This window comes from Budorcas taxicolor, chromosome 4 (assembly GCF_023091745.1).
Source record: "Budorcas taxicolor isolate Tak-1 chromosome 4, Takin1.1, whole genome shotgun sequence".
Taxonomy (NCBI): Eukaryota; Metazoa; Chordata; class Mammalia; order Artiodactyla; family Bovidae; genus Budorcas; species Budorcas taxicolor.
The window spans coordinates 27,240,786-27,262,726 of NC_068913.1; the positions used below are offsets into that span (position 1 = coordinate 27,240,786).

General features: G+C 41.1%; 1 protein-coding gene across 1 annotated transcript in view; it reads left to right on the plus strand.

The window, feature by feature from the left end:
- The first annotated feature begins 3,338 nt into the window (after nucleotides 1-3,338).
- TSPAN13 (tetraspanin 13) overlaps nucleotides 3,339-21,941 on the plus strand; it is a 37,529-nt gene continuing 18,926 nt past the window's right edge. Inside the window, exon 1 of the mRNA XM_052638806.1 lies at nucleotides 3,339-3,590. Within this exon, the coding sequence (XP_052494766.1) occupies nucleotides 3,528-3,590 (63 nt within the window). The 5' untranslated portion in view covers nucleotides 3,339-3,527. The remainder of the gene's footprint in view (nucleotides 3,591-21,941) is intronic.

Here is a 21,941-nt window from a genome sequence, read left to right on the forward strand (position 1 = left end):
CATTTTTTAAAACTTATTTTACTTCCCTGATGGCTCAGTGGGTAAAGAATCTGCCTGCGATGCAGGAGACATGGGAGATGCAGGTCTGATCCTTGGTTTGGGAAGATGCCCTGGAGGAGGAAATGGCAACCCATTCCAGTATTCATGCCTGAAAAATCTCATGGATAGAGGAGTCTGGTGGGCTATAGTCCAAAGTGTTGCAAAGAATTGGACATGACTGAACACACACACACCAATAGTTGATTATAAATGTGATAATTTCAGGTGAACAGAGAAGGGACTCAGCCACACATGTACATGTATCCATTCTCCCTCAAACTCTCTTGCCATCCAGGTTGTGTGGCAGTCTTCTTTCCATGGTGGTTTAGTAGCTAAGTTGTGTCCAACTCTTGCAATCCCATGGACTGCAGCCTGCCAGGCTCCTCTGTCCATGGGATTCCCCAGGCAAGAATAGTGGAGTGGGTTGCCACTTCCTTCTCCAGGGGATCTTCCTTATGCCGGGATGGAACCCGTGTTTCCTTCACTGCAGGCAGTCTCCTGATTGCAGGGAGATTCCCCACCAGGGAAGCCCCTAATAGCTAATCCCTAAGAGTGAAAGCTTGGCTTCCCTGGTGGCTCAGATGGTAAAGTGTCTGCCTTCAATGCGGGAGACCCAGGTTTGATCCCTGGGTTGGGAAGGTCCCCTGGAGAAGGAAGTGGCAACCCACTCCAGTACTCTTGCCTGAAAAATTCCATGGACAGAGGAGCCTGATGGGCTATATAGTCCATGGGTCACAAAGAGTCGGACATGACTGAGTGACTTTACACTCAAGAGTGAAAGCACTGTGGGATTTTTCCTTCCTAACAATGTCATTACTTCTTGGGTTTAGTTCCCTTTAGATGTCTTTGTTTCTTCAGTTCTATGAGAATTTTTTTTTTAATCGAGGGAAAATTGGTATATAACATTATGTATGTTTCTGGTGTATAGCATTATAATTCTACAACCATATACACTACAAAGTGATCATCCCTGAAAGTCTAATTACCATCCATCATCATACAGTTAACACTGGTCACCCTCTTTGCCCACATTCCCACTCCGGTCCTCTCTGGCAATCACCAATCTGTCCTCTGTATCTGTGAGTTTTCGTTGTTGTCTATTCATTTGCTTTGTTTCCTGGTAGGTTTTCTTTTTCTTTTTTTAAAAACTATTTTGTAGCTTTTCTAGCTCATTCTTGTTAGGGTGGGATCATCTGAAATTTCTACACCCAAATTCTAAGAAATCCCACTGTGTTCACTTGTTTTCTTTTCCAGTTTGCAGTATTTTCTTTGTTTTCTCTCTTAAAGGCCACAGCTCTAACAGCCCTCCTACGGTTGCAGCTCTTGCCTGTTCTGTAACTGCTCCCTTAGACTGCCCCTCAGACTTAAGGGGAATTGTGACTGCTTGCTCTTTCTAGCTCTGAGCTGTTTTACCATCCTGTTTTGCTACCTTTAACCTTGCCCATATTTTTCAAAACAGTCTCTTTATTAAACTCTTCTCAGTCATTGAAATGAGCCATCTCCTTCCTATTGGACTCCTGATTGAAAAAGGACATTCCTACAAACACACACACACACACACACACACACACACACACACACACACAAACGATGAACCCACAGGGAGACAATAAAGAGTAATATGAAGAAAGCATAGAGTTGTCAAAGTTGGTTGAGTGATGTTCAAGTGGTAGCAATCTTGTCACTAATGAGAAGAGGAAGACTAGATCTCCCCATTAATTCTTTTTCGTAAATGAGCGTCTAAAATGGAAATTTGAGCTACCAAGTTTTACTTGGGTTTGAGGGTCATTTTCCAGATTAAAAATTTTAAAAAGCTGGAACTCTTCTGGGGCAGATACAAAAGGTTAATATGGAATAATACCGGGGCTAAAGAATTAATGTGGCTTTCTTGGTGAAGTGAGGTCTGGGGAGGTTAAGAGAGGTTAGAAGAGGAAGCAGATAATTCCAAGAAGACAAATTAGCTTTTTATCAGCTGCTTTTATTTAATGTAATTTACTCAGCATGAACCCTTAGGTTTAGATATTTTATAAATATCTGATTATTTCTCTGTAAGATCATTTTTTGGTAGAACGCACCATGAAATATGGGCTTCCGTGGTAGCTCAGACGGTAAAGCGGCTGCCTACAACGCGGGAGACCTGGGTTCGATCCCTGGGTCAGGAAGATTCCCTAGAGAAGGAAATGGCAACCCACTCCAGTAATCATGCCTGAAAAACCCCATGGACCAAGGAGCCTGGTGGGCTACAGTCCATGGGGTTGCAAAGAGCCGGACACAACTGACAGACTTCACTTCACCATGAAATAACCAAACCTTTATTTGCTTAGCTTAGGGGCTGAAATGCGGTAGGTATTCAAAAACTGTTAGATATACTAATACTAACTGGCATTTATTGAGTCCTTACTTACAGTGCCAGAAACTGTGCAAAAAGTGTTTGACATACTGTTAATATCCCAATTTACATGCGAGGCATTTGAAGATCTATTATACGTTTCTATAGCAGAGGCTCAAAGTGATAATGAATTGACAGAAGTGGAGACTGTCATTTAAAATTTCTCAGTTATTTGTGGAGGACCACTCCCCCCACCCCGCCACCCCAGCTTATTGAAAGGCAGGATTGGAAGACAAAAAAACAAAAAACAAAAACCCACCTCTTGATTTTCTGTTTTTTATACATGTATTCATAAAGTTCATTAGCATTTTTGCAAATCCCTGTAGGATACATCTAACCTGACAAGAGTCACAATTATGGGTCATATATCTAACCTATTTTCTAAGAAAAGCAGATATTTCATCTTTCCTTTTATTCTTTTATTTCCTTCTTTTCATTTTCCCCACTTCATTTTTCTCGTTTAAGTCGTTCACATTTATTCATTTATTGCTTCATTCCGTCCTTTCTTTCTTCATTCAAACAAGGCCAGGTGCTTAATTTTAAAATCTCATTCAAAATGGTGCCACGTCACCCACTGGGGCCAAGAGCCGGGAGGTGCTGTCATCTTCCTCCCTGCCAGCGTGGATCTCCGCGGAGCCCCGCCCTCTCCTCCTCACCTGCTCCCCAGGAACCGAGGGGAGGTCGCTGTCACACTCTGGCCTCCGGCACCCTCCCCCACGGCCTCCGCCCCTGCCCAACTCTCCCAGGGGCCGCCCCGCCCCTCCCCTCCTGGATCCCAGCTCGCTGAGCGCATTTATTTGCATATTTCTACCTTTGTTCCCCGCCAGCGGCCAATCAGGGCGTAGGGCGAGGCGGTGGAGAGGGGCTGCTGGGCGGGGCTCGGGCTCAGGCTCCCAATGCTGCGGCCGCAGGTTCCAGAGCGGGTTGGAGCAGCCGCGGGCGCGCCGCGCACTGCAGCCCCAGCCCAAGCCTTGGGCTCCACACTCGCAGCCCGGCTGCGGCCTCGCCTTGGCTAGGCCCTGAAGGCAAGGACAAAGAGGCTGTCTGGAGGCTCCGCCGGAGCCAGATTTTACCTGCAGTTGGAAACACAGGCTTCAAGATGGTTTGCGGGGGCTTCGCGTGTTCCAAGAACTGCCTGTGCGCGCTCAACCTACTCTACACAGTGAGTATCCCGAGCCCGTTTCTTTTCGCCTGGGGGCTTTGCACCTGCTCGGGTGCTCCGTGGCCACTTCCTCCGGCCCCCGCTTCCCGTCTTCCCACGCTCTGCGCCCCCGGCCTCGCCATCGGTCTCCGCCGGGGACCAGGAGCCGGCGACTGTCGCAGTCTCTTCCTTTCATTGTGAAGCCGCCGTCTTTCTGGCTCGGTGGCCGCGCGTCCCTGCCCTACTGCTCTACCCCGCCCCCTCATCCACCGCCTTGTTTTTCAGTCATTTGACCAGACATCTCCACTTTGCCATCCCCATTATCCGTTCCGCAACTCGCTCTTGGCTCCCAGCCGCCTCTGGGGCGAATTTGGAGGCGAGAGAGCAGCCTCGGATTTGAAGACAGTTTTGCAAAAATAGGGTGATCAGAAACTGACAAGGCGGCTTATGGATGGTGTACGTCGTGTTCAGCCCTACGTGTGCCTGTGATTTTCATTGAGGCCACCGAGTAGGTTCACAGGATATCCGCAGCTTCCGAAGTTTGTTTCGTGCTTTCTTAAAGGAATGTCTTTGGGGGAGGTGTGTGGGGGGAGGGGGGTAGTTCTGCTTATACCTGATGCTTTTTCCATGTGTCCCCCGTTACCAATATCCTAACTCCATTTTAAGCGAAAGCCTCCGGTAAATAAGCGAGCCTCCACCGAAATTGTTCTTTCCCTGCAAACCAGCTTGGGCTTTTTAGTTTTAACCCTGCCGTCCGTATCTTTGTAATTTTTGAGGGGCAATTCTGGGTGAACAGGAGGATGGGAGAGGAGGTTGCCATTTATCGAGTAACTCCCACGTCCCAGATGTTACATACCCTATTTTGTTCCTTTTTCTGACAATCATCCGAGGCAAGGGGCCTTGTGTAAATTTTATACATAAGGTGATAGACCAGAAAGGGCTTTAATAAGTTTACAGAGTTGGTAGTTGGAGAGTCAGGAGTGGAAACCGGGCTGTGGGATCCAGATATTTCTGCAGGCTTCTTTACTAGGTGAGAGAAACTTCGACTTGTGTCGTCATGCCTCTATCATAGTCTTGCTCCTTTCTATAAATACACCTGGTGTTTTTTGCAGCACCCACCCTGAAAACAAACCCAGCTCGTCTTCATTAGCTGAGAGCTAGGCCATCTGTGTAAGCTTAGGTTACCTCCTCAGAGTGGGGAGACTGCCTTGTGGTCACCAACAGGATAGAGAGCTGGGTCATTTGACTATTACTGTTCCTGTGTATGTGAACGTGATTGCAAAGCTTTGAAAACAAGATATAAAGAAGCATATGTTAAAGAAACACAAATGGTGTAAAGTATGTTTTTCCAGCTAGTTTGTGTGTGCCTTAGTAGGAATTTAATCAACATGTCACTAATGATAAACTTAGGAAAAATTCTGGAACACCTGGTGATTCAGCTCCTTGTAATTGGAGGTCCATGTCAAATTTCAGATCAGAATTCACCTTTGTGTTCCCTGAAGCATGCCTATCACTTTGATTGTTTATTAAGTAAATACATTCTGACCGGTTCTCCAGGTGTTTTCTTTTATTAGCCTGAATGGCCTGCTTAGAACTTCATATTCCCCACTTTATGCTCTGACTTCTGCCCTCTCCCCCTCATGATTTAGTCACCTGTTCACCAGATATTTCACCTTATAGTATCTGCTTACGTACATAGAATATCTATATACTTGATTGAGCGGTCTATGTAGATTAATGTGCCATAGGCAAATTATTATTAAATCTAGTTCTCTTGCTTTCCAGATATGTCATTTCTAGCTGTGTCTACGGTGGTATCAGGAGAGCAAGGAGAAAGGTGATTCTGAAGGAACATGCTAAGACTATTATGTGTACGTGTTCTTAGTTTCTCAGTCATGTCTGACTCTGCGACCCCATGGACCGCAGCCTGCCAGTCTCCATGGGGCCTCTCTAGGCCAGAATACTGCAGTGGGTTGCTGTGCCCTCCTCCAGGGGATCTTCCCAACCCAGGGACCGAACCCAGGTCCCCCACATTGCAGGTGGATTCTTCACCGACTGAGCCACGAGGGAAGCCGTAAGACTTTCGTTATCTGTCCAACCTTCAAAGTGCATTGACCTTCAAAGGGCATTCTATTGTTTTTTAATAGCTATATGGTAAAACGTGATTAATTGGGAATTCACAGGACTGTACAAATGGTTAGCTTTTTAAATCTAAGGCTTTTTAGAGAAAGGATATTTCTTGAATTAATGTCTACTGCTTATAAACTGTGAACAAGTTTAGATGAGTTCGGCAATTTAAATTGGAAACAAATGAAAGGTTAACCTTGAACCAAGTCTTAAATAGATGCTGAAAATGTACCGCTGCTATTATTTAGATTCTGTATCTTTCCTGGTCTCTCCTCATCATTTTAAGATGGGGCATGTGAAGTGGTTGGGTACAGGGTAAAGGCTGAAGACTTGGGAGACGTTTCTTTTTAAGACATAAAGAAGAGGACCCCTTAGAGGTTTCAGTTCCACCTGGATTACTGCTTCTGGAATAAACTCGAAGTTGTGGGATTAGATCTGAGATTATTTCTAAAAGTGTTGTTGAAGCCTACACTGAATGTGGCAGTGGCAAGTGTAAAGGCCGCAGCCTGCTCTGAGAGTCATCACTCTGTTTCTTGAAGTATTTTCTTCAGGAACTTAGGACTCAATCAGCCTATTTACAGAGAAGGCAATGGCGACCCACTCCAGTACTCTTGCCTGGGAAATCCCATGGATGGAGGAACCTGGTAGGCTGCAGTCCATGGGGTTGCTAAGAGTGGGACACGACTGAGCAACTTCCCTTTCACTTTTCACTTTCATGCATTGGAGAAGGAAATGGCAACCCACTCCAGTGTTCTTGCCTGGAGAATCCCAGGGACGGGGGAGCCTGGTGGGCCGCTATCTGTGGGGTCACACAGAGTCAGACATGACTGTAGCGACTTAGCAGCAGCAGCCTGTTTACTTGCCCAGTGCAGTTTACATGTGCAGGTGGCCTGCTAATGGCTTTGAAACTAGAGCAGAACTGGTGATCAGTCTGAAAAGCCTGTCATTAAATTGGTTGGATGGAACATCCTCCTAACTTGTCATGGATTTGTGATCACTAGCCAAAGGTGTGGTTGAGTTTTGTTGTTGTTTATGGTTTGATTGTTTCAATTAATAGAATCCCTTGTACTGCACGTCCCTGGTAGCTCCAATGGTAAAGAACCTGCCTGCCAATGCAGGAGACACAAGAGACACAGGATCGATCCCTGGGTCGGGAAGATAGCCCCTGGAGAAGGGAATGCCAACCCACTTCAGTATTCTTGCCTGGGAAATCCCTTGGACAGAGGAGCCTGGCTGGCTGCAGTCCATGTGGTGGCAAAAGTTACAACTACTACTTATGACTAAGTGCATCTACACATATGCTAGTACTGAACAGTTTTACATTAGTGTAGTGAATACTAATAAAGTGTCAGACTTTATTTTTTGGGCTCCAAAATCACTGCAGATGGTGATTGCAGCCATGAAATTAAAAGATGCTTACTCCTTGGAAGGAAACTTATGACCAACCTAGACAGCATATTCAAAAGCAGAGACATTACTTTGCCAACAAAGGTCCGTCTAGTCAAGGCTGTGGTTTTTCCAGTGGCCATGTATGGATGTGAGAGTTGGACTGTGAAGAAAGCCGAGTGCCGAAGAATTGATGCTTTTGAACTGTGGCATTGGAGAAGACTCTTGAGAGTCCCTTGGACTGCAGGGAGATCCAACCAGTCCATTCTAAAGGAGATCAGTTCTGGGTCCTAGGTGTTCATTGGAAGGACTGATGCTGAAGTTGAAACTCCAATACTTTGGCTACCTGATGTGAAGAGCTGACTCATTTGAAAAGACCCTGATGCTGGGAGGGGTTGGGGGCAGGAGGAGAAGGGGACGACAGAAGATGAGATGGCTGGATGGCATCACTGACTCGATGCACATGGGTTTGGGTGGACTCCGGGAATTGGTGATGGACAGGGAGGCCTGGCGTGCTGCAGTTCATGGGGTCGCAAAGAGTCGGACATGACTGAGGGACTGAACTGAATTGAGTGAGTAGATACAGGAGGAAAGGCAGAAGCAATGGTTTCTTCATGTACCTTCATGATGTCATATGAGTGACTTGCTCTAGAACTTTCTCCATTTGAAGAAGCAATGTTTCTTCATTCATCAGATACTTATTGCGTGTCTACTGTGTGCAGGGCATTGTTCTCAGTTTGGGAGTACAGCAGTGAGCCTAATGGCTTTGAAATAAGCATGCCTTATCAGTCCTCTTTTTCATTCACTATCTTTTCTACATATGATCTCAAGAGTTTTCTTCAGTCAATAAACGTTTCCCCATTGTGTGTATTCTGCTGAGAACTGTAGGAAATAATAAACACACACAAAAGCAAAAACCTCCTCGTGAAGACAAGATCTAGTTAGGATTTATGAGGTGGGAAAATGAATGCTATGTAAAGGAAGGACTGACTTTAGGAGCCATAAAATTTAGGACTAAGGGAGATCCTTGTCGGATAGAGAAAGTATGATTGAATTGGGGAAGTGTGGAGATAGCTCAGGTCTTTTTGATACTGTTCAGAATATAGATAAAATGAAAACTGCTATAGAAAAATGGTCTATTTCATTTTTAATAGTTTATTTTAAAATAATTTTGATTGAAAATATTTTGGTAAAAAAGTGAAAAGCAGCTTTTAAAAATTATTCCTAGTTTTTTGATGGGGAATTTTAGGAAGTATGAGGTAAGTGTTATCTTAAAATATGTAACATTTTGAAGATTTATATCTCCTGCTTCTCAAGCAGAGAAGAAAAAACTTCTAGGAATTGGACTGTTAGTTATAATGTGTGTGTGTGTTTGTGTATGAATAGTTTTAATTAAGAATGTAAGAACAGAAAATAACTTGTGGTCTTTAAATGAGAAGGGTCATTTCAGAAGTTTCAGTTTTGTTTCTTTTTCTAAATTTGTTCTCCTAAAATCTAAGTTTGTTTCTATTGATATATATGTATATATTTTTTCCAATACCTTGGGTTGCTTTGGGGAAAAAAACCTCTGTTTAGTCAAAAAGCATACCTGTTTACATCCATTGTAAAATATATGTTTATTTGCATTTTAAGTGTCTCTGAAATTGAAATTGTCTTAAAATAGATAAAACATAGCAGATAAAATACATATATTTGGACAGTCTATGGAGAGAAGAACTAGATTCAGGAAGAGAACCTAAGTTTGAATTTCAGCTTTACAGCTTGCTTGGAATTTAACTTCAGGCAAATGTCTCCATGAGTTTTTCATTTATCAACTGGTGGATGATATTTTTCATTTTTCCCTAAAGGAGTTAAATTTCAGAATTACAAATCTGTATGTTATAATGAAAAGATTTTCAAGGTTTTGGGGTTTCTAACACTTACAGGCTGATATTAACTCAAGCAGGCCTACAGAGACAAGAGTTCCTACCGTCAAAACAGTAATACTAATCCTTCAGTTGTAAGAAAAAAAATGGCTGAGGTATGGTGAGTATAAAGATGGAATTACTTACCTGTACATTATTTTGAGTCCTATTCTGGTCATTGGAGGGCGGGAAAAGTATAATTTTTTTCAGTCTGTGCTCTGAAATAAATGAAAACACACTAGTACTTCATCCAAAGAAAAAATCTACTCACTGTAATTGCCTTCAAATTACTGTATTTGCTATTTTTCAAAATTCTCATTATTTTTCAAATTATTCTTATTTAATATTTTAACATATAGTTAGATTTATGTTATTTCTCGGCACTTGCTCAAACTACTGAGTGAATTTAAAATATGTAAGTGGTTGCTGAATATTAACTTGGATTTTGAATTTAAAATGATTCACTATTTACAGAACCGAGAATTTTCACATGATGCTGTTGAGCTGGCATTTATAATTGGCCTTTGTGCCAAATATGTCTGTGAAATTTCCCAACTTTTGGTCTTAAAATAGAGTGACCGAAAGGTGCCATGTATGTCCTTTCTCATTTGAAATGAGGTTATTTTCTTTCACCAAGTTTAACAAGGTAATTAAGAGGCTTTTACAAAGAAAGAAAATTTATTTAGGGAATAGTTGTACTTCAGCCTACTTTTGAAAAGTGAGTTTTGAACGTCTCAGTGGTTTAATTTTCATACAGTTTTAGGTAGTTTAAAAGTGGGCCATCATCACCTCAAACATATTTGCATTACTGGTGAAGACAGGCTAGGGTTAGTTCGCCTTCCTCCATATCCTGTTTCATCTGAATTGATCCTCCATATTCTCTTGTCACTGAACCATGATTAAACCAAACCTCCTTGTGATAATGGATGGAAACTCTTAGAGAATAACCCAGATTCCTTAGCATGTTGTTCAGCATCTTTCACCATGTGCGTCTCGTCATGTATTCCGGCCTCAGAGGTTTCCCCAGACCTTTCGTGCTTTGTTGCCTGTCATTGCTGATCCTCTGCTCTTGACCTAGCATACCTTGCTCTGTCTTTGTAAAGTTACCCAAAGCCTCCTGTTTCTTTAGTTTGAGGGAACTGGTTCCTTAAATTTTCACTTGGGAGTTGTAACACTTGAGTGCTACCCCAGACTGATTCAATCAGGATTCAGAGCGAGGGAGGAGGCATGTCATTTTTTTGGTTAGAAAACCCTGTTTTAAAGCTTTCTAGCTAATTGTAAATTACAGTGAGGGCTGAGAGTTAGTGTTGTAAGATTTTATTTCACTTTGTCCTTTCTGTTGAACCACTAATGCTCCATACTGTAGATTTGTGTTTGTTTTTTCCCACCTGTAGTTGGCGGAGATCATACCGTTCTCTGTATTACATCCTGCAGTTCCTGACATTGTTTGCTTTTAACAGAGAGCTTATACTCTAAATAACTTCTTGAATTGAATTTGCAGAACTGGCTGCTCCCTATTCGCCAGAGGTAAAACATACCTAATGAAAACTTGCATAAACATGGCAATTTGATCAAAAGCAAATCTAGAAGACAAGCAAATATTTTAAGACATGAAAGTTAGCATTAAAATATAGTTAAAAATAATAAATATGAATTACTTTTATCAGTCTACTATAGAATCTGTTTCTTGAAATATTATTTTCTTCTTCTTCCATTGTTGGTCAAAATCTATATGTCTGAGGTTTTTCCTGTCATATTTCCCCTGAACAAATCAACTTCCTGTAAAATTATGTTATAGTCATAGTTGTCTAGGGCTCATTATTAGTCTAATACAGTTTATTATTAATCTAGTATAAATATTATTAGATAAACCCAACTAATTTTTCTTTTATTTATTCCAATAATATTAATTGAGCATTGGCAACAGTGAGCAAAACAAACCAAAATGTCCTACCTTCATGGATCTTACATTTGAAGGGGAAGATAGGTGATAAGCAAAGAAGTAAATGTTATACATCATCAAAGTCAAAGTGTTAGTTGCTCAGTCATGTCTGACTCTTTGCAAACCCATGGACTGTAGCTCACTAGGCTCCTCTGTCCATGGGATTCTCCAGTCAAGAATACTGGAGTGGCTTGCTATGCCCTCCTCCAGGGGATCTTCCTGACCCAGGGATCAAACCCTCATCTCTTATGTCTCCTGCATTTAGTGGGTTCTTTACCACTAACGCCACCTGGGAAAAGAAGGTTAAAAAAAAAACAACAACAACAAGTGCTATGGAGAAAAATAGAGTAAGAAGGATGAAGCACGGACTGGGGGGGAGTGTGGTGGGTAGAGGAGGAAGAAGGCATATTTTTATATATGGTGGTCTGAATTTGCCTTCTCTGGAAGACACCCATGGAACAGAAACTTGAAGGAGATGAACAGACACCTGGAAAAAGTTGGTTGAAGGAATGACTTTAAAAAGATCCTGAAGGAATATTTCTCATGTATGCAAGGGACAGAGAAGGGTCTGCTAGGGCTGGGACAGAGCGAGCAAGGGGTAGGTAGAGTGGTTAAAGTTGAGTCAGAGTTTCTGGACCCAGATTGAAGGATTTGAGCTTTTACACCACGGGAAATGGGGAGCCATTGGTGGCTTTGGGCCTGGTTTTCATTTAAAAGTTTGTCTGGCTCCTGAATCGAGAACAGATTATAGATGACAAATGTGGAAGCTGTGAAACCACATGTGAGGCTATTGCAGTAATTTAAGCAAAGATGACGGAGGTTTGGACCAATAAGATAGCAAAGGAAGTAAGAGAGAGAGTCAGATTTTGAAGGTGGTGCCAATATAATTTCCTGATGGATGAGCTTGGGGTGAAAGAGAGGCCAGTCAAGCAACTGGCTGGCTGAATCTGCTATTAACAGGAATGGGTAGACTGTGGTTGGATGGGCTTTGGAAGGCAAGTAAGGGGTTCAGTATTGGATGTGATGCCAATTAGATACCCAGGTGGAGATGTCAGATAGCAGGTAGACTAATAATGATGGAGCTCAGGGGAGAGGAATAGCTGGAGGTTTATACTCAGCAAGTCATAATTGTAGAGAGTAGTATTTAGCATTGCTTCTGGATGAAATCAACCAGTTAGGGAAGAGAGGTAGAGAAGGGTAGTGATCCATGAATTGAACCAAGGACTCTGTTACAGTAACAGTTTTGGGAGATGAGCAGCCAGCAAAGGAGCCTGAGAAGGAATGATTGGTCAAGTAGGAGGAAAACCTGGTTGAGGCAGGTGCACCCTGTTTTAAAGAGGCAGAGTTGAGCATCTGGGTCAGATGCTGCTCAGACATGATTCTTAAGTTGATCAATGAAGAAGCCATTGAAAAAAGCAATTGCCCTTTTATTTTGTCATGTTAGACTGTATGCCCCTCAACAGTAAGGACCATGTCCCAATCACTTCTGCCTTCCTGAATGCTCAGAACCTCCTTAGCATATGGTTGGCATCTAGTATATTGAATGGAGGGGTCAGTGCAGGGCCGTTTTGCCCATAACTCTGCTTCTTGTCTCCCAGAGCCATTCTGAAGCAGGAGGATGTAAGTTGTGGTGGAAACTTTGTGGGTGGCTGTGAGAGCTACTTTAAACTAGTTATCCTCGGAAGATGGCAAGTCAGGATCCCTTACTTTTGAATCTATTTATATAATTTCTCCCCAGCAGATAACATATATGCTATCCATTTTGTGCCCTGTAAGTATAAACCAGTGTGCTTGGCACCAAGGAGAACATAGAGAAGAAAAACGTGACAAAAGACACGTCAGCCTTCGTTGTGTCATTTAAGGAATGAAAATGAAATGAAGAATTGAGGTCTTGGCTTCAGCGCTAAGTGTCTGGATATTGCAAAATACTTAACATTTAGCTAAGCATTTTGCAATATGCAGACTTTTAATAGAATCTTCAAATCTGTGTCCAGATGTTTGGCATCAGAGAAATACATGCTCAGTCATCACAAAATTGTTCTTCAGTTGTCCACATTAGGCAGAAGTTCAGAGGGAGAATTCAGCGTCAAGTGTAATTCCTCATTCTGACTGTTGGAGCATGGAGAGGGAGGGTTCTGGGGCCTTAGTTTCTATGTATCTGTGGATGCCACGTTGCATTTTGGTGGTATAGTCCCTGTAAATCTTATTACCACTTTAAGTTTCTTACCCTCCAATATCATCATGACCTCTCTCTTGCTCTAGTGCTGACAGAACATTTTTGAATAATTTAACTACAGAGTTGCATCCAGTTTTTTCAAAGGTCCTACATTCCTCTTTCATCCTCAGAGCAATTCACTTACCCTGATAGAGTTTGGATGCTCAAAAAAATGTAGGGGGTCTAGAAATGATTCAGGACTCTCTTGTTTCTACAATGTGGTGGATATTTGATGAAAGAATGAAGCTCTTTTATAGATTGTATAGAGATAGAACAATCTAGAAGATCATTAAGCTGGATTTCTTCCTCCCAACTATTGATTAGATTTGGCAGTAAGCATCTCTAATGCATAATAAGCGAGATCATGAGCTCTTTTAGGACAGCAGGATATTTTGAGTACCTCTCCTGTACCAGGCTCTTAGCCAGGTGCTAGGAGTATCAGGGTACCGTGTGCTATGCCTGTATGGCACTCAAAGTGGAGAGCACTCATTAGAAGAATGCAGAGTATGGCTGGACGTGGGGAGAAGTGGCTAATGAATTAGCTCTAGACATCCAGACCCTTCACACCCTGGTATTTGTTAGTCTGGGTGTGTGTGCTTAGTTGCTTCAGCTGTGTCTGACTCTTTGTGACCCCATGGACTGTAGCCCGCCAGACTTCTGTGTCCATGGGATTCTCCAGGCAAGAATACTGGAGTGGGTTGCCATGCCTGACTCCAGGGGATCTTCTCAGCCCAGGAATTGAACCCTTATCTCCTGTGTCTCCTGCATTGCAGGCAGATTCTCTATCTCTGAGCCCCTGAGGAAGCCCCCAGTTAGCCTGGGATTTGGAAACAAAAAATAGTTAGCATGGGCATGACCTGAACTTATTGGCTTTGAAGACCACCATATTAGGGGTAGAGTCCAGAGGCAGCCAACAGAGACCCAGCTGCTCTGCTTCATATAATAATTAAGCTTTATTGTCTTCATGTAGCAAGATGTCTAGAAGGAGGTAGTCTAGAACCAGTGTACATTGTAAGCATGTTATCAACATCCCAGTCTTCCTCTGTCATCCTGCCCTACCATCCTTGGTGTGTGAGTTTCTTCCTTGTCACCCAGTTACATTTGCAACTTTCCGTATAAGGTTTTGTTCCATGCTGGAAAAAGGATGATGCTGTAAAATGCTTTTCCTTATAAAACTGTGTGTGAGTGAGAGAGAACAGTTCTATTGAGGTATTAATGGAATACAATAAGCTGCATGTATTTAAAGTATAAATGAGATAAAGTTGTGACATACGTGACCTGTCAACCCTTCATCATATTCAAAACTTTGCACATAGCCCCCCAGATTTCCTTATCCTTCTTTGTAATCCCTCTTTTCTGTCGCATAACCTTTGGTCCCAATTTACAGGCAACCACTGACCTGCTCAGCAGTAAAGTTGAGGCTGGAGTTCAGGCCTGGGGAGGGTGTGAGCAGGAGATGATGGCCTAGGACATTTCTCTGGCTCATTTCTCTGATTCCCTTTTTGTTTGGTCCCAAAAGGAACCAGTTTCAGAGAGGTCTTTAGGCTTAAAGGGAGTACTCATATTTTTTTTTAAAGCCCATTGACAAAGTGAAGGATTTAGAGTTAGTTTAGGTTGGGAAGGTGGTCACAGTAGGGAAGGTAGACAGTCACTGCAAGTTTGCGAGTATTAAAAAGTTACGATAAACATTTGCAAGATGAAGCTTGTGTTAGGTTGAATTCTCTATAAGTTATAAATGAACTTAATGTGTTTGCAAGATAGCACAAACTCCTAAAAGGATATAATTGGGAGATTCAGCGATTATATCATCAAGTATGGCTGGATCAAGGGGCTCAAAAAAGGTCAGAACTCTTGCTCCTTCCGTCCACTTCTCAGCTCAGCTTGCCTCTGCATAGGTTCTTTTTGAGGCCAGAACTTTCCGTGTATAAGACAAGCCATTGGCAGAATCAATTTTAATTGTCCTTGTTTTGCTCTTTCAATATCCCTGTGTTATCATACGGGACATACTAGTTAACCATGTTGGTTTATGGGCCCAATCCATGGACCAACCATTGTGAGCAGGAGGATGAGTAACCATGACTGCTACTAGCATTGGCTGGAGAGGGCCAGTGAGACGCCAGGATTAAGAGTTTTATAAGAAATATATGTGCTGGTTGTAAAAACCCCATATGTCCCCTACAGAGATCCTTTGTCCTTTGAGCAGGAATTTGCCTGAATCTTCTTAATTCTAGAATGTTCTAGTAACTTCTTCATCATTTGAAAGGCTTACTCTAGAAGGAAATGGCAACCCACTCCAGTGTTCTTGTCTGGAGAATCCCATGGACAGAGGAGCCTAGTGGGCCATGGTCCATGGTATTGTAAGGAGTCGGACGCGGCTGAGCGACCAACAGTTTCAGTTTCAGTGGTTTAATGCCTCAACACCTACTTAAACTAGATTATAAAGAAAATTATGCATGACATTTCTACTGGGGTGGCATTGTATGTTATCAATCCAAAAAAGTGCATAAATGCATGTCTACTAGTTTTAAGCAATTTTATTTGCTAGTATGATCTCGGAGATAAGGACTCTTTATCCTGGGTAGAATTTTTTGCTCCCCTACTCCAGGCAATGAATGCACTGTGAACTTGTATATGAATGTCAGCATATGTGACAAATTCTCCAGGTTGGGTAAAAGAAAAATAAGCACGAAATCAGTAAGCCGGGATTTGGTAGTTGATTAACAGCAAAGCTGTATGAGTGAGGACCTTACTATTGGTTTATAACTGTGCAACAGGTCTGCTAGGGTTAAGGACATGCTAATTAAACCCATATCGATCTGGCTGTGAAGCAAGACCTACAGTTTCTTATGCGTTATAATATTGTCCTTGCCGTTATATCTCAGTGTTAAAAGTGACCTGTGTTGCTGTGATGACCTATGACATAGGCACTGTGTCCGGTAGGCACTATGATACAGTCCTACCGGGATAAAGAAAATGCACCAGACAGGAAGTTTGCCCCAGTTCTGCCTCTGTCACCAAGCCTGTCGTTTTGCTACTTGGATTATTCGCCTGTAAAATGAACAGACTTGGTTAAGGTCACCGGCCAGATGGCTTTGTGCTACTGACACCCTCCTTCATCACAATCTGTCCATGTGTGCACTAGAACTTTTGCCACGACCTCCTTTTTTAAGCATTTGCTTCAGAAAGCAGTGCCAGTTTTAGACACTTTTATAATCTTGCCTTGGTGTGGCCTTTCATTTTAGCTTTTGTACTCTCTTAAAAGCTTTCCTTGTGTATTCACTTTTCTTTGTTTTAAAGAGAAAACAGGAAAGGTTGACGCTTCCTGCTCATAAAAAAACATCACTATCAACAAGTTAACAGATCTGTAATTTGTTTTTATCAGCCTTCTGTCTCCCAAAGGAAGGAAACTATTTGTCATAGGTCTAAATTTACTTTCTATTACAATTGATCTCATAAGGAAACTGTTGTTATTGTTAAACAAAAAATTCTTGCAATTCCTTTGTCTACCAGGTTGTAGTGACAAATAGGCTTTTTAATTATACACTTAGAAGTAGTTTTATGGAATCAATAATTTTTATAGCACTCATTTGGTAGACTTTTACATAATCCCATTCTCTTCAAAATTACAAACCAACCATAACATGCAATTACTACTACTCAGAAATAAATTGCTTCTTTATTATCTTTAAAAGGCTCCTTCTTAGTGAAAGTTAAGAGACACACTGATAATCAAATCTAATTAGAAGCATATCATAACTTTTAGATGTTATTTCTAATCCAAATGGTTAATTATGAGGACTTGAGGGATTTTTGCTATAATGTATTGGAAATTGCAGTCACACACACAAGAAAACATTTATGTTGTTCTCAATTTTTTAATTAAAAAATATTTTGGGGATTTATCAGAAAATTGAGTCACTTAAATAAGTTTATGTTTGGACAGTTTTAACTTTGTAGTAATAAATGTCAGACTTGTTTTAGATTGGATAGTTAAATCTAAGTGCGCTTCCATGTTACAAATGAAAGTGTATATTTGTGTGTGTGTGTGTGTGTGTGTGTGTGTGTGTGTGTGTGTGTGCGCGCGCATGCATGTGCGTTTAGGATATGGATACCTAAGGGAAATGATAGGTGGTATCAGGTTTCACATGTACGTCTACCCAAGTGTGATAGACAAGGAAAGATTCAACAAAGGGCTGCCTGCTGCCTTCACTTCTGTACCACCTTCACTTGCAAGGCTTCCTTTTTCCTAAATGGCAGCACATGGTAGGGGAGGATGTGGGCAGTACCTGGAGATGCACAGATGGGATTTGATGTGAAATATTTGAGACAAATAAGACTATCTTGATATAAGTAGCTGTGTTTGGAGAATAGTGGGAATGAAGGCTGGATGAGGCAAATTGGATCAACTTCACAGAAGAAAGCAAAGCAGAAGAATTTAGTTTTAGTGTTCCAGTAAGAAGGGGCTGTTACATCTTCAAGCAACTTTTAAATAGGAAATGTTTCATATGCACAGAAAATAATATGGTATACTCTCCTGAGCCCAACAGACTGATTTTACAAAGTTAGTATTGTGCTCTCTCTCTCCTTTTTAAAGTCTTCTTTGAATCTGTGACAATATTGCTTTCACTTTATGTTTTGGGTTTTTGGCTATGAGGCCTGTGTGAGCTGAGCTCCCTGACCACCAAGGATCAAACCTGTACTCGCTGCGTTGGAAAATGAAGTCTTAACCAGTGGACCATCAAGGAATTCCCTCTCTCTTTGTAAGAGGCTAAAAGCTATAGTACAGTTCAAGGCCCACTCTCCATTCCCTTCCCCAGCCCTCACTAAAAGTACTTACTACCCTAAAGTCTACATATGTCATTTCTATGCATGTTTATATAACTGTATGACCATTTGATCTGTTAATCAACCACAAAGACTATATAGTGTTGTTTTTGTGTTTGAAAATTTTTGTAAATGGTCTGTTTTATCTATATTTATGCAATTTGTTTCATTTTTATGTTTGGAATTTCTAGATTTACTAGAAATAGATTAACACTTGTATTCTACTGTGTGATCACACCAGAGTTTGTGAATTCCCTAGTTATGGTGTTTGAGGTGGTTTTAATTTTTTTACTATTTCAAACAAGGCTGCAGCAAAATCCTGATACATATATGTCTGGCTGGGGACAGGGGCATTTTTCTTGGATATTAGCCTAAAAGCAGAATTGCTTGTTTAGTAAGAGACACATATGTGTAACCTTTTTAGGTACCACAAAGTTGTTCTGTAAAGTGACTACAATAATTTACACTTCTACTTGAATGTAAGTTCTAGGGTCTCTGCACTGTGGTGTCATCAGGCTTAATTTTTGCCAACCTAGTGACTGTGAGATCTGCTATGAAGTTCACTAGTGAGTACCTCATTGTTCTAATTTTTGTTTTCCTGATATATAATGAGATTTAACATCTTTCATTTGTTGATTGGCCTTCTGGATTCTTCTTCAGTGAACTGCCTCTTATCTTTGACCACTTTTCAATGTACGTGTTGTTTTTTTTAAAATTGATTTGTAGGTGTTCTTTACTATATATATGTGTGTGTGCTGGAAACATCCTCTAGTCCTAGGCATATCCTACATTTGTCTGGTGTCTTTTTATCATATAGAATTTACAATTTTAATGTGATTTCTAGTTTGGTAGGTAAGAACAAGGATTCATATCCCAGTTCTGTGTCTTCCTTGCTGTGTAACCTTGGGCTACTTTCTTAACATCTCCGTGCACAACTTTCCCCATCTGGAAAAGGGAGGCAGTAGTACTACTTACCTCTTAGGGTTGTTGTGAAGATTGTATATGTGTGTGTTAGTCACTCACTCATGTCTGACTCTTGGCAATGCCATGGACTATGGCCCATCAGGCTCCTCTGTCCATGGGATTCTCCAGGCAAGAATACTGGAGTGGGTTGCCATTCCCTTCTCCAGATCTTCCCAACCCAGGGATTGAAATCAGGTCTCCTGCATTCCAGGCAGATTCTTTACCATCTGAGCCACCAGGGAAGCCCATTAGTTAGTAAATGTAAAACATTTTGAATACTTCTTGTATATAGTAAATGCCACATTTGTATTACATGTGCTTTTGGGCAGTCTTGTGTAAGAATTTGTCTTGAACCACAAAGGCAAAACATTATTCTGTACTCTCCCCCACAAAGTTTAAGTTTTGCTTTTTAGATTTAGGCTTTAAAGCTATGGTGTGAGGTAGGGATTCCTACTATTATTTTTCAAAATGGAAAAGTAATTGTGAAAAAGCTGTTAGTTAACGACTACTATTTCCATATTGATTTAGAATTCCATGTCTCTTCAAGTCTGCATTTTTGTTTAGTTACTTGATTTTAATTACCAAACTATTGGATTCTTTTTAACTTCTTTAGTCCTTTTAGTTTTGTTTATATATTTAAATTTACTAATTAAAATAGATCCCAAAACTGTAGAGTCAGGCTCAGGTTTTGCAGAGCATGGTAAAAGCAATAACAAGGGTAAACTTTGGGACAGTTAAATGTAGCCATTGAAAAAGGTTGGTTTGCCACTAGAAGCATTTCTTACGCACTGTGCTAGTGATACTGTAGCTGGGCTGAGAAAAAATGCAGCAGCCACAGGCTTGGTCCTTAATCTTAAAAATGTTCCTAGCTCTTTGATGACATTTATTCGTCCATGTAACTTGACGGATGATGGTATAAATGATCTAAAACCTAGTGAGACTTTGACTAGAAATACATGAAATTTGTAGGCTAAATAGGAGGTGAATTGATGCTTTATTATAATGAGTGTTCCCAACTGTGAACATACGTCTTTTTATTTAATTTAGGTCTTTTTCATGTTCTTCAATTCATTTCACAGTTTTCTCCATGGACATCTTTTAATACTTCTGTTAGATTTGTTTATGTTGTTGTTATTGTTCTTTAGTCACCAAATCATGTCTGACTCTTTGCAACCCCATGAATTGCAACACCCTAGGTTTCCCTGTTTGTATGTACCTTATATTTTGGGAACCTATTAGAAATTGCATTTAAAGAAATACATTAAAAGATTTGGAGGTGCATCAGCACGCTGTTGATTTTTGTGATGGTGATCCTATTTCTAGCAGCTTTTCTGGTTCTCACTAATTTTAATAGCACTTACGGTCTTTCGGATTTCCTGTGTAGATATTCTCATTAATTTGAACAACCATAGCTGTGTTTATCCTCCATCTTTGTGCCATGTTCACTCTTAAACATAGTTATCTAAGACCTCTACCCCAGTGCTCAGTAGAAGTGGCAATGGCTGGCACCCTTGTCTTACTCCTGAATTTTGAAAGAAATGTTTCTGAAGTTTTTCCATTGAGTATGATTTTTACTTTGGTTTTATGATAGCTGTTCTTTTCAGTTAAGGAAATTTGGAGGAACTTACTCTTGTTCTTTTTCTTGAAAAACAATGTGTTGAAGGCATGTCAGTTTTTCTTTTTTAATGAAGCTTTACTTATCCTTCCTATGGTATGTTTCACTTCTTTCTGCTTTCTTTAGATTGCTCTGTCTGGCTCTTTTTTAAGTCTGCATTTTTAAATAGAGCTTTGTTTTTCCCATATTGTTTTTATTCCTTCTTTTATTTATTTAGGTAGTTTAAACGTATGAATTTTAATCTCATTCAGTTGGGCCTATTACCCCAAGTTCTTTGGAGCTCTAATTCTTTGCCTTTTGCTGTGTCTGTTGGATCTCTCGTGATAGAATTTTTTTGCTTACATGTTTTGTGAGTTTTGATTGCCAACAAAGTTTTATTTATGTATTTTTTTGGGGAATGGTGTAAGGGCTGAGATTCAAGTGTCCCTCCTGAGTCATTTTGAATTTGCTTTCTTGACTTTCCTCCTCTAAATGCCGTCACTGCCTGTAATCTGCTTTCCTGTGAATGGCTGGGCTTGAAGATTCCTGCATTCCTGGATGATGTACATTTAGCCTTCAAACGTAGGCATGGTAGGCTTGGAGTTTCTCTTTCTTGCAGATTTTGAAGAGGTTCAAAAAGTTTTACCGTCTCCCTGAGGGTGGTGGTGTAATTTTTCTGTGACCTTTTATGCTGAAAATGTAGCGCTCTGGAGGTCTGGACAAACCTGGGTCTTAGTTCCACTTCTCATGTCTGCCTGGTTTAAAGCCCAAGTCCTTCCCTTTAGTGATGTTCTGATCTGGGCCTTCCTGTCCAGCTTCTCATGGCCCCGTTGCGCCAGTTGTATGCTTGCTATTCTGCTTTTCAGTTCTCCTTTCCTTTCTGGACTGTGGGAATTTCCCATAGTTTCTCAGCAGTCAGCTATATATTTAAATAAAATGTGAAGGCTCTTTTTGATATTTTAAATCATGTGTAGCAGGAAGGATTCAGTTATGTGGGTAACTCGGTTGTCCCTGTTCCCAGAACCCTCTGTGGTAGGCTGATACTCCTCTCCCCTCAAGGTACACATCCTCATCCTTAGAACCTGTGACTATGTGGCCTTATATAACAAAAGAGGCTTTGAAGATGTGGTTAAATTAAGCATATTGAGATGGAGTGATTATTCTAGCTTACCTGGGGGAGCCCTATGTAATCACAAAGGTCTGTACAAGAGGGTTGTAGGTGGCTTATACTCAAAGAATGTGATATACTTAGAGAAGCAAGTTGCAGTCTGAGAAATTTGAAGATACAGCACAGCTGGCTTTGAAGATGGAAGAAGAGAATATACAGGCCAAGAAGTTCAGAATCCCTGTCTGAACTTCTAGAATCCCTAGCTTCTAGAATCCCTTTCTCTTCAGCTTCTATGATGCTTGAACTCTC